This window comes from Onychostoma macrolepis, chromosome 02 (genome assembly GCF_012432095.1).
Source record: "Onychostoma macrolepis isolate SWU-2019 chromosome 02, ASM1243209v1, whole genome shotgun sequence".
Lineage (NCBI taxonomy): Eukaryota > Metazoa > Chordata > Actinopteri > Cypriniformes > Cyprinidae > Onychostoma > Onychostoma macrolepis.
Genome location: NC_081156.1, coordinates 30,953,792 through 30,967,888, shown reverse-complemented (window position 1 = coordinate 30,967,888; position 14,097 = coordinate 30,953,792). Strand labels below are relative to the sequence as shown.

General features: G+C 36.2%; 1 protein-coding gene across 1 annotated transcript; it reads left to right on the top strand.

Annotated features, from left to right (window-relative positions):
* Positions 1–1,669: 1,669 nt before the first annotated feature.
* cdc34b (cell division cycle 34 homolog (S. cerevisiae) b) lies at positions 1,670–13,208 on the top strand. The gene is made up of 5 exons (XM_058758890.1): positions 1,670–2,421; positions 7,530–7,616; positions 9,443–9,540; positions 10,691–10,825; positions 11,478–13,208. Exons 1-5 carry the CDS (start codon positions 2,236–2,238, stop codon positions 11,698–11,700), a joined length of 729 nt encoding a protein of 242 aa, XP_058614873.1. The 5' UTR covers positions 1,670–2,235; the 3' UTR covers positions 11,701–13,208.
* Positions 13,209–14,097: the final 889 nt, after the last annotated feature.

Sequence of the window (14,097 nt, the reverse complement as noted above, 5' to 3'; positions counted from 1 at the left end):
GCAAAAAAATATAGTTAAGCAATATCACACAAATAATGATCACGCAAAGTGCTGTTTTTTGAATATTAGAGCAATCTCAAACAAAATATTCATACAACACTTCACAATAAGTAATTACGGTACATTTTAGATTCAATATTTGTCTTTGCTCTGTTTCTCTAATGAAAATAGATAATTAAAAAAAATAAAACAGTGGTGTTTCGTTACTGAACGAACTCCCGTTATGAATGAATCAAGTTAGTCATTGATGACCCATCCATGAGCTGTTTGAACGAATTGGTTGAATGATTTCTTGATTAATTTAATGATTAATTGACTGCCACTTCATATATTTATTTTAAAATAGATTTAAAAATATCTGGGAATATGTTTGTTGTTGTTGTTGTTGTTGTTGTTTAAATATTAAAAGCATCCTGCAAAACAATCCACAAATCATATTACTGACAAAAGTACTGAACTTAACTTCAAAGCTTAACTCTAAACATTATTGTCAGGGACTAACAGTCCTTTGCCAACATTCAGTGAGTTCCTGAAGCCATACTGTCCTGTGTTTGTATCAGATAACAGACAGCATATCAGGAGGACAGACGTCAGAGAGATGGTTGCTTCAGGCTCTTCCACATGAGGAGAAACATAAGAGTAATGACGATTGATCTAATGTGCCTTATGGACTTCAGATGAGATTTAGATTAATATTATTTCCCTAATCGCCATGTACAAATACATGTAGGCAGAAACAGACCTCACCACAGTTGATCTTGGTTGAATTTTATTTTTACTTTCTTACCTCTGGACAAAAGCCAGTAGTTTTGATTGATTATGTCACAGAGATTAATAATAAACAGGCAGTAGATATAATCAGAGTAAGAGAGACTGTCTGTTATCTAGATGAGACATTCCTGGATATTCACTGGAGCAAAATTAACAGTATATGAGATAGCTGCTGAACAACAAACATATATTTTCTTTTAAAATACTGATACAAGAAGGAAAATATTTCCTGAAAAGTGTTCTATAATCAAAAAACAACTAGAACTCTTATTTTATCCAAAGAGGTTCTTTTAGAACTGGGCTTCTATTCTAAAAGAAGCAAAACCATAGATTTTGTGAACAAAGACAAGTATTCATTCAAAATATAAAACAAACTTTCCTTTTCTACAGAGTTCTATAACAGTGTCACATAACTGAATTTCTGACATATTGATATAATTCAGATCTATGATTGATTTAAAGGTTGATGTAATCACGTCATGCCCTGTTTTGTCATCAGATGTTGATCTGATGAGATTTTTCTGTATTTGTTTTGGGATAGTCTAAATGGATGACATGAAGGTTTATTTGTTTGGTTTATTTGAGCATATTGTCTACTTGTGTTGAATACAGTTTACTGGGTAACAGATTTTTTTTTTTTTTTTTTTTTTTTTAAATAAAGCTTTGTAGCCAAGACTTAATGTGTGTTACAGAGAGGCCCATTCTCCCCTACAGGCCTATAGAAAAATATAAATAATATAGCCTAATGAATGGGCTAATAAATAACACAATCGGTTAATTATTTAGTTAAATTAATTATAAGAGGGGTTAGTATTAGTCAAATAGCTGGAATGATGTCTGTTACTATAGGTATGTTTACAATGTAAACGGTGCCGGTAAAACTACAGTACCCATGATGCACCGCGACCCCATTGGAATTGAGGAAAGACGCATCCAGGACATCGACTCATAACTCGCCACTCTCCTACACGTTTACTAGTTCACGCCAATTTTTGCTTGTCGACGGATCAGCTTGGCACACAATTCAAGCGTAGACTTTCTTTTTGTACATTCAGACATCTGATTTGACTTATTTAACGAAAACCACCCGTTAGAGAGGATTAGTGTTGAGTCGAAGTGGATTTTCACGGCTAGCCTTCAGCTAAGAAAAAAAACAACAAACCCGGAGCGCGATTTTTTTATTTTTCTGACAAGCAAAACTCTGCGTATAAACAACCAAACAACCTTTTTTACTTTCATGGACGACGAAAAAAACACTTATAATGCTTTATAGCTAAAAACACTTTTTATTTGATCGAAAATAGTCGCTTTTTTGAGGACATTGTAATATCCTCGCTAAGCTAGCAACTCCAGACAAAGAAAGAAAAGCAGCTTTCATCGCCTCATCACATCTTGTCAACTTTTCGCCATTTTTGAAAAACAAGCCCCACTTTTTGAGTCTAGTTGGGTAGAAATAAAGCAGAAATGGCCCAGCAGAGCAGTGCTCAGGTCGCCAGCTCGCAGAAAGCTTTAATGCTGGAGATGAAGTCTCTACAGGAGGAACCAGTGGAGGGTTTCAAGATCACTTTAGTGGATGAAGCTGATCTCTACAACTGGGAAGTGGCGATTTTTGGACCCCCAAACACTCACTATGAAGGGGGCTATTTCAAGGTAAGGACTGAGGTTGATTTGTAAGGGGTAAATACGTGTTATTTTTAGGAACAGATGGCTATGGTCTATATTTAGAACTGGAACCAGCTCTAGATAGCTGCATCTCTTTATGTGCCTCTGTGTCTGTTTTCTTTAGACGGATTTGGATATAATTAAGGTTTTTGATTGATTTTAAGGCCCGACTATGATCTGAAGTCTTGTTTTCCATCAGATGTCGGTTTGATGAGATTTTTGGGTCTTTGTTGAGGATAATGGAGATCATTTGTTTGGTTTCTTTGTTCCTCATTTTTGACTCATTGTGACTCTGATGGATGTAGGGTGAGATGATTTACATGACTTTGTACGAAGAAGAATATTATTATTACAATTAAATGTGATCACATTTAATCTCATCATAGTATTAATAATACACTTTAAGCTTACAGTAAGCTCATTACTCATTTGAGTGATTTATATTTTTTACTCATTATTGGCTTAATAATAATTCATCACTTAGTGTTTGTGATAATTTCCAATTCTTCTGAATGCAGGCATCTCAGGCAGGCATTTCACTTATGAAAATATCATATTCATGATCTTCCATCAACTTAAGGGCCATTTATTTGGTATTAGCTGTTGACATCATGTTTGACCTGTTATGATAATTATAAAAATAGAATGACAACAAAGGATGATTGTAAGGAGGTCTCACCCCATTCCACCAGAGCCGATAAACCTGTTTTTTCACACCAGTCCGAATGGTTTATAATTAATGACCTTAATAATGTCAGATGCTTTATTGAATCATTCATCTTCGTGTTAGTTCCTCTCTAGATTGTAAAGGAAGGTCCTGGACTGTTGTGTAGTGATTTGAAGTAGGTCAATGACTTTTCTTGCCTTTGTTTACAGCGAGAGCACTCACACACACATACAGGGTTTGGCAGATACAGTGGCGTCACTGTTCACTGGTGTGTCAGGATGTGAGCTCGTGTTGAAACCTGATTAATGTCAAAACTGAACTCTCGAGCCTGGCGAAGCCCGAAGGCATGGTGCTCATACTCTTAACTGCTCCCTGCTTGAGGATAAATCAGTGGAGAGTGTATTTGCATGTAAGAGACTTGCTTCTTTGTTTGAAAGGTGAAATTATTTGCACACTTTGTCTGTTCACAGGAACAACAATGTTAAAGCTGTCTGAGTATTCTGCTGGCACAGTTTCAAGATCTCATAGTCAGCCGAGAACCTGAAACCAGTCGTGCCTCACTTATGAGGAATAGTTGTGTTTCTCCTTTTGAAAGGTCAATTCACCCAGTTATGAATATGAGGCTAAGCAAATGACATAATGTGTTTTTAACATTTGCGACTGATGTTCTTCCTTGGAACACAAAAGGAGAAGTGCTGATGGATGCTGTTGAATCACCAGAACCACAATAGAAGACATCCATAGGACGACTGTTCAAAAATTTGATCAATATGATTTTTTTCTTAAAGAAATTAATGCTGATATTTAGCAGGGATGCATTTAATTGGTCAAAAGGGACAGTAATGACATTTAGGCTATGTTAAAAGATTACATTCTTTTGATCTTTGTAGGAATCTTTTTAAAAGAAAAATGAATGATGCTTTTAACATTGATGATAACAATAAGAAATGTTAATACCAAATAAAATACCAATGATTATTTCGCACTGAAAGTTGGAGTAATGATGATGAGAAATCTAGCTTTTTGTCATAGGAATGAATTACATTTTAAAATATATGAAAGTATAAAACAGCTATTTTAAATTGTAACAAAATTTCAAAATATTACTGTATTTTTGATTTTAAAAAATGCAGCCTTGGAGAAGAGGCTTCTTTCAAAAACATACAAAAAAATAAAATAAAAAAAAATCTTACCAAACTCAAACTTTTGAACTTTATTGTATTTATTTTATGTCAGGTCTTCAGAAACCATACAATGGCTTTTTGAGAGGAATGAAACAAAACTGAAGTTGTTTTTGACACAATCTGTTCCTCTGCTGTAGTTCTGCTCCAATCTCATTGTCTCTAAAGAATGTAATAATTCGATTTGACATCACTGATCTTAAACCTGCCGTCACACGTTTTTTTTTTTTTATGTACTGTATTTGAATATAGGCAAATGACATTTGTGTGCTACGCTGGAGACAAGCAATTTCAGTGAATAAAGATTTTTTGATTTGTTCCTTACACAAAAGCTATCATAAGGCTTTGGTGACTGTAGAGCCATATGGACTGTTTTTATGGTGGTGTTGTCTGTTTGTGAGGCTCAACAGCATCGATCCCTATTCACTTTTTATTATGGGTCAGAACTGTGTGAATATTCATGTTTTGGAAGAACATTAGGCTGAGTAACTAATCCTGGTTAATATAGTCATTTAAATGAGTATAGTTGAATGCATCTGTCAGTATGTCCACTTCCAAGTAGCTGCCTAAAATATTTCAAGGGCAGTTTTGCCACGAGACTTGAAAATAATTAGGTCTGTATTGCATTGAGATGGAGGGCATATCTCTTGCGTAACGGCTGTTTAACCTAGTTGATTTTGTGCCAAAAAATGATTCGTCCCACTTCCTGGTTCTCCAGCTCGAAGTCCATTTGTGCGTTTTCTCTCAGATTTTCCCTCCTGTCCATCTGCACTGTTCTCCTGCAATGTGATGCGTCTCCAATCCTATTAAGAGCAGCTGTCCTGCACTCACCCCGAGACAGAATCCTACAAAGCTGCTGTATATAAGAAATCTCTCTTCGCCGTACCGGCCGACGCCACTGTGATATTGATTGTTTTGAGCTTAGCGTATGGCTAGATTGTCAAGCACCACCAGAATGTTTTTTTGGTGGGTGGAAGAATCTGCAGAATGGTTTTTAACAAGGTGAAATGTGTTAAATGTAGCTGAGAGTTATACAGTCTTAGTTAGACATTTTCAGTTTGCTTTAGGAAATTGGCGGCTCTTTGGGAAATGTTAGAGAAAAATGCTGTCTAAAATGTAATAGAAACATAATAATAAAAAAGAAATTACAGAAAAAAAAAACACATTCTGCTTTCTAAAGACTGGTGAGAAATGCGAAATCAATTTCTTAAGATTTATGCATATGAAACAGTACTATAATGGTGGTTAGAAAAAATAACAAATTTATAGAAACTAAATATTTTTCAGACAAGTTTTTACATTTTTGTTATTTTTTCACAGTTTATTTGGAGCTCTCACAAAGTTTAAAACCCCAGTTTTGATGTTATTCATTTTTCATTGTTGCTTGTCTCTAAATAAATTGCAGACAAACACAAGTACAATGTGAAAAGAGACCAGCGGGTGAGGAGGTTGAAATCAAACTTTAGTTCAGACTAGGGATGTCAACGATTAATCGACAATCGATTAATTGTCAATAAGAGATGTAATCGATAAAAGCTATCGATGGTCGATTAAGAGGTTTCATTTTGGGGTGTGTGCGGCTCATGCGCAAAACACGTACAAACAGCTGTCAGTGACGGTGAAGGGGCTGGATCTTACAAGAAAATTATTTACTAATGTACAAACTACGCTTTTAATATAATCCAAACTTTAAAAGTACATTAAAACGGATACAGTACAAAGTTCTTTTGTATTGAAATGTAGTAATAAGTCATGTTCAATTATAATTTCCCTAGATAATTGTTGCATATTGGGTACTTCGCTTTGACAGGGCTGCCACGCGAGCAGGACAGATATAGGCTATTCATTCCTACAACTTGTTAATTCGTTCCTACAACATATTAATTTGTGGCAACTGTCCATGTTTCATTAATTTGTTCCCTAGAAAACTCATGATTTAACTTAAATGCGGGAACAATTTAAGTCATAGTAACGAATTCCTAATTCATGGCCACATAATCTTTCATTTACCCCCACAGTCACAGTAAGATGCGAAAACAGTGATTAAAAGTGAACAGCAATAAAATAAACCTACGAATCTAGAGGGTGAGACGGTGAGGATTTGGGAAAAGAAACAATAAATAGTCTAATATTAAATTCATGACCATCCGGCAAAACAGAACACAAAGCCGCATATGGCTTGATTTAAATGTATGCGCTCGGCATGAATCCAATAGCATGGTCATGATGTAACATTTGCCTGCTAACCAATTATTTCTCTTATTAACAAAGCTTTGTACCTCACTTGTGTCATAATACTCGCATTAAAATGTTTCAAATGGGTAACAGTGTGTTTTGCCATAGCAACGCCAGTAGTTTTGGAAGCAGATCACTGACCGCACGTCACAGCCCCACGCGCCGTACTTGCGTTCCATTCATGTCACCCATCCGCGTTTGTTCAAGTGTCTTCAAGTTCACTTAATCGCAAACGCCCGGCTTGTCAGGTTTGTATTGGTGAGGCTTTCTCCAAACTGGTCAAATACGAATGAGACACAGCGGTAAATGGAAGATGCTAACAAGAAATGTGGCATCATACACCGCGACTCCTATTCCACAGAGAGCGCGTGCAGATGAGGAGGTAACGCGCCCGCTTGCTTGGTGGCGGAACAGTGAACCGTGTCTAAACCGGACGCCGCGTCGCGGCACAACAGGTTGAGTCTGTCTACACAGGATGAACTTTGTGTCTGTACGTCATAAATAGAACGAGGCAGTTTACTGTGAGGGATTTGTCGTGTTGTATCGTGCCACATCTAGTGTAGACAGCATGGGGTGTAATGGTGCAGTGCTAAGTGTTACCTTGGCTTTATTTGAAAAAATACGATTCCCAATGCACACAAACTTCCCAGAATACTGCGTGCCCTGTTGGTTACAGTGTTTACTTCCTTTTTAATTGTATTTGTATTAAATATTTATTTATTTATTTGTGAAACAACTGTCATCTATAGTATAAGTATATTTATTTTACGCATTTATTTTTTTAATCCATTTTCAAATGATTTCAAATTTCTTAAATAATTAAAATAAATAAAATTATATCGGCCATCGGCCACCCTGCTTTCCAAGATATCGGCATCGGCTGTCAAAAAACCAATATCGGTTGACCACTAGCTGAAACATAATCAATTTTGCCGTAATACTTAATAAGCAAACAGGCATGGGTTGAAGTGTGTTTTGATGGTCCTGACCACTGTTTTTGTCTTGTTTTGCAGGCTCGCATCAAGTTCCCGATCGATTACCCCTATTCCCCACCCACGTTCAGATTCCTCACCAAGATGTGGCACCCCAACATCTATGAGGTAAGAGGATTGTTTCAGCTCTCACGCTATGTACTGTAGCACGTGGCTTGTCTGTTGTTCTGAACTTCTTCATTTCCTTCTCAGTTAAGCCCTGTGTTAATGCACCTGGCAAACACAACCCTTTGTATGTTGTCTAGTGCCACTGAACAGATATGAAAAGCAACACATTATGTACTCTTCATATGACTGAATATAAATAGCTGCACTGTGTCAAATGGGAATGTGAGCCAAGCACATTATTTGAACTCCTAAAAATGAGGAAGAACTGTAACTGTCACCACGAGGCACAGACAGGTGTGGTTCACCTGCAGTTCAGACCTGTTAGTGACCTAAAAAAACACATTAGGTCATGTTGTGCGGGTTTGAAATTAGAAGCATAACAATGGCAAAAGCCACTGCACAGATCTGTCATTATTTGCTTACCCTTCTGTGTTTTTTCATTCAGTGAACACACAGGGTCTTCTGGGTGGACTGTCTGTTGTCCAAAAAGGATTAAAATATCATAAAATAATTTTTATAAATGATGCGCTATATTCTGATGTGTGTGTGAAGAACAGACTGAAATTTAAGTAATTTAAAAACATTTGAAAATACTAGTATTACTCATTTACATATATTCTTTTTTGAGGTTAATAACATTATATTATTTAATAAAAATATAAATACTTTGTTAAATTGTATTTTAATTAATATTGTGATCTGTAGCATTGTATTTGCTATCATATTTTTTATATTTGGTGCACATGTTTCTTTTACTGAATAATGGCAGGTGGATTTGTAGTTAAAATTAAAAAATTCCAATATCTTCCTCTCTCGATAATTTTTGGAAATGCATATCATGGGTAATGTGTGTGGTGTGTTGGATTGTAGTCAGCTTTGATGACTTATAATGTGCATTATTTTTATTTATTTGTTTAGACGCATCACCAGCATGTGTTCCTGTATAAATGTGGTGTAACTGTATGTTGTTTATGGTTACCATGCAGTGTAACATCTTGCCACATTAATATTGAATTGAACTGATGTGCGTTCACAAATGTGCTTTTTTTTTTCTTTCTTTTTTTAAGTCTTTAAACAGCTCATTATTGTGTAACGTACAAAGCTTTTTTAGTTATAAATATAGTATTATAGGATTTATTAATGTTTTGAATTAGCCTTTATTTTTATATTTACAGTTTTCTTTTTCTATTTTAAATATTTAATTATTTAAATTTATTTTAATACAAGTTTTAGTGATTTTAGTATTTCAGATGATTGCCAAGGCAGTTTTCATTTTGTTTTTCATCTAATATTTATATTATTGATACCTGATGTATCGATTTGTTTTGAATATAATCTTGTTTTTGTTTTGAGTTCACCAAGTTACAGATAAAAAAGGGCAGTAATCAAGTGAGATGAAGTATGTTTTAATTACAAAGCATTTAATTGGTGCTTTTATTATTGCGTTATTATTAAAAAGATTATTAGTGTGTTTATATGAAAAATTGGGGTTAAATTTACAGGAAGTACAACTATATTGAGATCTGATTTAAGTTTGTAGTCATACCACCTACCCAATGCACCAGTATGTTTCCTCAGGTTTGATATATGCATTGCGTGCACAAGCCCATTTCAGAGTCCGGGCAAGTTTTTCATCGTTCTGCAGAGACTGTCCTTCAGTTTTGACAGGCTGTTTTTCTCTTTATCTCTCTTTCACATGTCTCGCTCTGACTCGAGTACTCACAGCAGTGGTGTGGAGGCGAGGGGTTTGAACACTCAGATGCTTGTTTTGCCTCATGCAAGCATTACGATCCTGTGATTTCATGAATCTCTTTGTGCTTTCACAGAACGGGGACGTGTGCATCTCCATTCTGCATCCTCCAGTAGATGATCCACAGAGCGGAGAGCTGCCCTCAGAGAGGTGGAACCCCACACAGAACGTCAGGTAAGAAGTAACCTCTAACAGCCAGACCTTTTTGATTATCACCATGTTGTCTAGTCCACTTTACAGCTTGTTCTGTCCACTTTCCGCAGATGAAATGGTTTGTTTTCAAATGAATTCCCCCTCAGGGATACACAGGCAGTAGCTCTTTTGCAGTTTTCCCGATAACAGAATTATAGGAAGAGCAACCAGGCTGGTTTTGTGTTCACGAGTTTCCTGTTGCTTGCCTTTATGGAAAGCATCTCAGTGGAGATCTGGGTATTTGTGTGTGTCCTCCCCCGAGTCTGATCTGTGTTCTAGTTTGTCTGGTGTCGTGTTTCACTGGGCTTTGTGCTTCGGTGGAAGAGCTAGTGTCTTCCAGGAAGCTCATGTTAATCATTCGTGTTGTTGAAGAGCACCTGTCGCTGTACACAGAGAGAGATGGGCATATTTTGACCTCAGACTGAATGTTGCCTGTTTACACTGTCAAAACCTACTGTGTAGTTTCTAATATTTTATTAGTGTAAAACAAATGTTTAAAAATGACACTGTATGTCAGAATAAATCTGTGTGTTAAGTTTTGAAGTGTAAATCAAAGAATTTAAAAGCAGTATGTGTTCATTATGGCTTATGAATTTAAAAAATATTTTTTACAATTTGTATGTACTTTGTAACAATAGCCATTTTAGCCAAATCATGTTTAAAAATCACTTTTTTAATATTTTTATATTTATCAAATTTATAAAATGAACATTTGTCAAAAAAATGTATAAAAAATATCAGGATTATTATTATTATTTTTAATGTCATTTATAGATGTTTTTTTTATTATTCTAAATTGAAAATATATTTTGGGTTATATAATTTATTTGCTGAGTTCAAAACACTTTGCTCACTTGACAATCAATGACCAAGAATGGTTAAGCAACGAGTACTTTAAAATAAGTCACTTTCCTGGTAAAAACCGTTGTTTTCTTGTCAAATTGTCCACTGAAAATACTGTACAAATGCAAGTGTGAGTGCGCCGGTGTAGCTGTAAGCAATAGATAAAGACTTATCCTCTTGTTTAAAATCTCCTGAAATCTTTACAAAAATGCAACACAAAGCAGCTTTGCGGCTGATGAGCTTTAAGGTAATGGCATTATAACATGGAGTGTCTGTTTGTGTGTTTCAGAACTATACTGTTGAGTGTCATCTCTCTACTGAACGAACCCAACACGTTTTCTCCAGCCAACGTGGACGCCTCCGTCATGTACCGCAAATGGAGAGACAGTAAAGGAAAAGACCGGGAATATGCAGAAATCATTAGGTAACATAAATGATTGTGCAAAACTACAAAATATGACTCTTTTAAGAGTTCAGCTGTGCTAAATGTTTATTTGTTTAATGCTGGTTACATTTTAATGGCTCTATCAGAAGGCCTGGTGAGAAGCAACTCTTTAGCTAATGGAAAACCATTCTATAGAGATTTTGATTTATTTTCTGGATCATCGGTGCCCTCCTGTGGTTGCATGAGTCACTGAAACATGAGTGACTGTTTATCTCCTCTTGGCAATCTATCTATTGCATGTTGCAATTCATGTTTTCATCCATCTGAGGTGGAAAATTTGACTTGCATCAGATTTCATTCTTTCCCTCCTTCAGGACATCAGTTGCTTATTCCCGAGCCCTGGCTTGTTAAAACCTCAGGGCAACTGTGCCTGAGACAGATGAGTCTTATGAAGGCTATATGGTTAATATTTCAGCTGTATGAAGCTGCATTTTGAGCAAAGTTAATATCTTTATGCAAAGTCTGGTGCACGCTGTTGATTACCACAAACTGTATTATCAGTAAAAGCGAATGATAAACATATTTGCATTAATGTACTTACACAATTCAATTCTAGCCTGAAGATTTGAAAGCACAAATGTGAAGCCAAATATTCCTTTAAATCTATTGCATGTGTTTGTGTGTCTTGCAGAAAACAGGTTCTGGCCACTAAAGCCGAGGCAGAGCGGGACGGAGTGAAAGTTCCCACCACCCTGGCGGAGTATTGCGTTCGCACACGCGCCCCTGCACTGGACGAGGGGTCCGACCTGTTATACGACGATTACTATGATGATGAGGACTTGGATGAGGATGAGGATGAGGATGGCGAGGACTGTTGCTATGACGAGGACGACTCAGGAAACGAGGAATCATGACAACATTCCCATCTTCATTCTCGACTTCATCAGCATCACCCTGAAAGTGGAAACGTTAAGGCATGCACCCTGCATTTACACTCACTCAGATGGCCATTTTTGTTTCCATAATGGACTGAAATGAGAGATTACTTTTTTTTTTAGCATTCATGTTGTGTCATAATTGTGCTGGCCTTCAGGCTTTTCTTAAATCTGCTGTTTTATTATTTCTTTGCTTTATGCTTTCAGATAGCTCTGTGAAAATTTCTTCAAAAAAAACAAACAAACAAAAAAACAGAGCGTGACTGAATTAGGGAGTGATACTTTGAATGAGGCTTTGTGCTGAATAACGCTGATTATGTCACTGATCTTTTGAATTTTCTTGGAGATGATCACTTTGATCACCCATGCTCACTTTTTGGCCTTCAAGCACATCTGAGCAGCCCAGCAATAAAACGTAATGAGTTTGGGGGCAAGCTTTGAGTTTGGTTTTTATTCCTCCTTCATTTGAGTTAGTAATTATGTTAAAGGGATAGCTCATCCAAAAATGACAATCCTGTCATCATTTACTCACCAAACCTGTATGACTGACGTTCTTCTTTGAATAATAAGTTATTTTGAGAAATGGAATGGAAACTGTTTGGTTACCAACTTTCTTCATAACTAAACAAATAAGATTGAGTAAATGACAGAATTTCCATTTTTGGGTGAATTATCTCTTTAAGAAACCCTAAGCAAAAAAAATTAAAGGATGATAAGTTGATATTAAACTCATTTTGCAATGTAAAAATGAAAACATTGCAAAAAAAAAAAAATGCTGAGGCCTATATTCAACGATGTGCTTAAAAATCTGCATTATTTAACTCATAGTGTCACTTTAAATTATTGAAGTTATGTATTACTTTGTTCCAAGATATAGGAGCTTGTCAGAAAATCAGTATAGTCAGGCTTAATCTGGTAGGTTGGCGAGTGGATGTTGTCTTTTCTGTTAAGCTGAGTTTATTTTAATATTTTTTAAGCAGTGCTGATATTCCTGTGTTGTCCTCATAAGTGAATCTTATTTAATCTGATGTGTTTTTGTTTTTTTTATCACTGAAGCATTTGTTGTTTTATTTGGGATGTAGGGTGACTTCTGGACTATTGAATGATTTTTTTTTTTTTTTGCGCCGTTTCTTTTGCATTATGGCTCCATGAATTGACAGCACGCCCTACGTTGTGATATCATGATCGGAACTTTCATTTTTCTGCTGCCTGGAGGCTGGGAGTGCTGGTGTCCGTCTCTGATTTGAATTTGATCTCATACGACTGACTCTCAGGATCAGCCAATCTGGAAAAAGAAAAAACAACAAAAAGTACTTTTTTCACACCTGCAAGCTATCCATATTTTCCATATTGTTTTGAGGACAATTTACAACCGTATCCCGAGAGGCTGAGATGCACATAAGGAGCTGATTTGTCATTTTATTGACCTGTATGTATTTTTACGGTTTGTTGGCCTATTTAAAACTGAATAAAGATCTTTATTAGAATATTTCTCTCTTTTTTTTTCCCCTTTCTTTTTTTAAAACCTAACTACACTGGAAAAAAGAGTTTTTTCCACAAATAATTGCTAAGTGACAAGTTACACATTAAATGTTGTTTAAAAATCTTTACGATCAAACTAAAGGAAGCAAATGTCTTACAAAATGTTCTTTTGCATAACTGTTCTCAGGGGTTGCAATTAAATAATTCAAATAGACAAGAAAGAAGAATTTAATTTGAAATGTTTGAGTTAATTTTAAATTCTCACTTTTTTCCCCATCTCAGACTTTGGTATCTTGGCAAATCTGAGTACAGTGCAAGACACTGAGATCTTCTAGAAATCTCTGGAGGAGACATTTAAGCTTACTGGGTTCTTTTTCTCAAAGCCAAGTCTCCTTTTGCTCACTAAAGAATCTCTTTGCTATCAGGGAATCAATTGCAATACTGTATTACAGAGATCTCATTTTTTGTTATTAATCTTTCTTGTTGGACGTGTCATTTTTCAGGGTAAGCGGACACGAGAGAGTTTGATTGCAGTGCACAGCTGAATTTGACATTGGTTAGCAGATAAGATGCACAGCTGAAGTGTTCAGGGTCTCCAGGCATTCCAAAGTGCAGTCGGCCCGACTCTGTTGCCATGACAACCCTCCGACTGGCATTCAGGGTTTGCCTGGAAACACTGTGCTCAAGGCTTATTCAGACAATCTGAGCTCACAAGCTACACAATGAACACGCAGAGATGAGGGGCGCCAGTGAGATGCGGTTACAACGCTGATACAGTTTACAGAGCAAAGGTTCACTCTAATCTGCCTGAGAGTGTTTGGAGGCACAACTGGTGGTTTTAAACAGCTCTAACACTGTAAGAATGAAAAAGAAGACATGTTTCTACTATTGGTA

What these genes read in the sequence shown, in the direction of transcription:
- cdc34b (XM_058758890.1), top strand. Translation starts at nt 2,236, where the DNA reads ATGGCCCAGCAGAGCAGTGCTCAGGTCGCCAGCTCGCAGAAAGCTTTA. An exon ending in ATGAAGGGGGCTATTTCAAG is followed by an intron (nt 2,422 to 7,529) that starts GTAAGGACTGAG and finishes CTTGTTTTGCAG; the next exon opens with GCTCGCATCAAGTTCCCGAT. An exon ending in GGCACCCCAACATCTATGAG is followed by an intron (nt 7,617 to 9,442) that starts GTAAGAGGATTG and finishes GTGCTTTCACAG; the next exon opens with AACGGGGACGTGTGCATCTC.